We start from the raw sequence: 1,993 nt of genomic DNA on the forward strand, positions 1-1,993 counted from the left end.
CCCAGGAGTACCCCAGCGAGGCCACCGCCCGCACCCTCACGCTGGTGGCCAAGGTCATCCAGAACTTGGCCAACTTCACCACGTACGTGGCGGAGGGGACGCGGTGGGGACGTGGGGCAGCGGGGACGTCCCGTCTGTGCTCTGGGGAGAGTCGTGGGGCAGTTGGGTTGTCCCCAAGTCTGGGTTGTCCCCAAGGTCTCACGGGGCAGTTGGGTTGTCCCCAAGTCTGGGTTGTCCCCAAGGTCTCACGGGGCAGTTGGGTTGTCCCCAAGTCTGGGTTGTCCCCAAGGTCTCACGGGGCAGTTGGGTTGTCCCCAAGTCTGGGTTGTCCCCAAGGTCTCACGGGGCAGTTGGGTTGTCCCCAAGTCTGGGTTGTCCCCAAGGTCTCACGGGGCAGTTGGGTTGTCCCCAAGTCTGGGTTGTCCCCAAGGTCTCACGGGGCAGTTGGGTTGTCCCCAAGTCTGGGTTGTCCCCAAGGTCTCACGGGGCAGTTGGGTTGTCCCCAAGTCTGGGTTGTCCCCAAGGTCTCACGGGGCAGTTGGGTTGTCCCCAAGTCTGGGTTGTCCCCAAGGTCTCACGGGGCAGTTGGGTTGTCCCCAAGTCTGGGTTGTCCCCAAGTCTGGGTTGTCCCCAAGGTCCCATGGGGCAGTTGGGTTGTCCCCAACACACCATGGGGCAGTTGGGTTGGATGGTCCATGCTCCTGAAGGTGGCCTGTGACCATGACCATGCTGGTGGCCCCTGACCATGATGGTGGCCCATGTGACCGTGATGATGATCCATTACCATCTCAGTGACAAGTGACCATGGTGGTGGCCCTTGTCCATGCTCCTGAGAGTGGCCTGGGCCCTGACCAAGGCTGGTGACCCTTGACCATGGTGGTGACCCATCCCTGTGGTGGTGACCCGTGACCATGGTGGTGACCCCTTGACCATGAAGATGAGCCCTGACCATGGTAGTGACCCATCCCTGTGGTGGTGACCCGTGACCATGGTGGTGACCTGTGACCATGGTGGTGACCCCTGACCATAGTGGTGACCCCTTGACCATGAAGATGAACCCTGACCATGGTAGTGACCCACCCCATGATGGTGGCCCCTGACCCTGTCACTGACCCCAGACCACGATGATGACCCATGGCCATGTCACTGACCCCTTACCATGGTGGTGACCCATGACAATAGTGGTGACCTGTGACCATGATGATGACCCCTTGACCACGGCGATGACCCCTGACTGTGGCAGCAGACCACGTGACTATGGTGGTGACCCCCTGACCATGACAATGACCCCTGACTGTGTCGGCGACCCCTGTCCCCAGCTTTGGCGAGAAGGAGCCCTACATGACCTTCATGAACGAGTTCCTGGAGCAGAACTTGGCCACCATGACCGACTTCCTGGGGGCCGTGGCCACCCCCGAGGCCAGCGCCCACATGGCCACCTACGATGGCTACGTGGACCTGGCCCTGGAGCTCGCCACGCTCCACCTGCTGCTCTGTGACATCTTCACCAGCCTGGACCAGGTGCCACCACCCCTCTGTCCCCGCTGCTGGGCTGGCCACCTCCTTGTCCACCGGTGTCCATGGGGGACAACTTCTCCACCCCGTTGTCCCCACTACGTCCCCGTGGTGTCCTCGTAGGCCACGCAGGAGGAGCTGGAGCCGCTGCCCACCATCCTCAGGGCCATCAGGGAGGGGACACCTGTCCCCGTGTCCGTCCGCCTCAGCTCCACCGCCAGGAGAAGGTACCGGGGGATGCCTGGGGACAACGGGGACGCCTGGGGACAATGGGGACACCTGGGGTGGGGTGGTCCCAGGGTGGGTTTGGGATCCTGGAGGGCTCAGGGTTCTGGTTTTGGTTGGGCTTGGGGTCCCTCTGGTGCCATTTGGGGTCAGGAGATGGATCCCACCCCACCAGGATTTGGGGTCCCTCTGGTCCCATTTGGGGTCAGGAGATGGATCCCATCCCACCAGGATTTGGGGTCCCTCTGATCCC

General features: G+C 62.4%; 1 protein-coding gene across 1 annotated transcript; it reads left to right on the forward strand.

Annotated features, from left to right (window-relative positions):
• Positions 1-6: 6 nt before the first annotated feature.
• On the forward strand, positions 7-1,989 carry LOC108447603 (ras/Rap GTPase-activating protein SynGAP-like). The gene is made up of 3 exons (XM_017738099.1): positions 7-82; positions 1,320-1,521; positions 1,639-1,989. Exons 2-3 carry the CDS (start codon positions 1,342-1,344, stop codon positions 1,987-1,989), a joined length of 531 nt encoding a protein of 176 aa, XP_017593588.1. The 5' UTR covers positions 7-82; positions 1,320-1,341.
• The last annotated feature ends 4 nt before the right edge of the window (positions 1,990-1,993 follow it).

This window comes from Corvus brachyrhynchos, unplaced genomic scaffold, assembly GCF_000691975.1.
Source record: "Corvus brachyrhynchos isolate BGI_N302 unplaced genomic scaffold, ASM69197v1 scaffold2076, whole genome shotgun sequence".
Classification (NCBI taxonomy): domain Eukaryota; kingdom Metazoa; phylum Chordata; class Aves; order Passeriformes; family Corvidae; genus Corvus; species Corvus brachyrhynchos.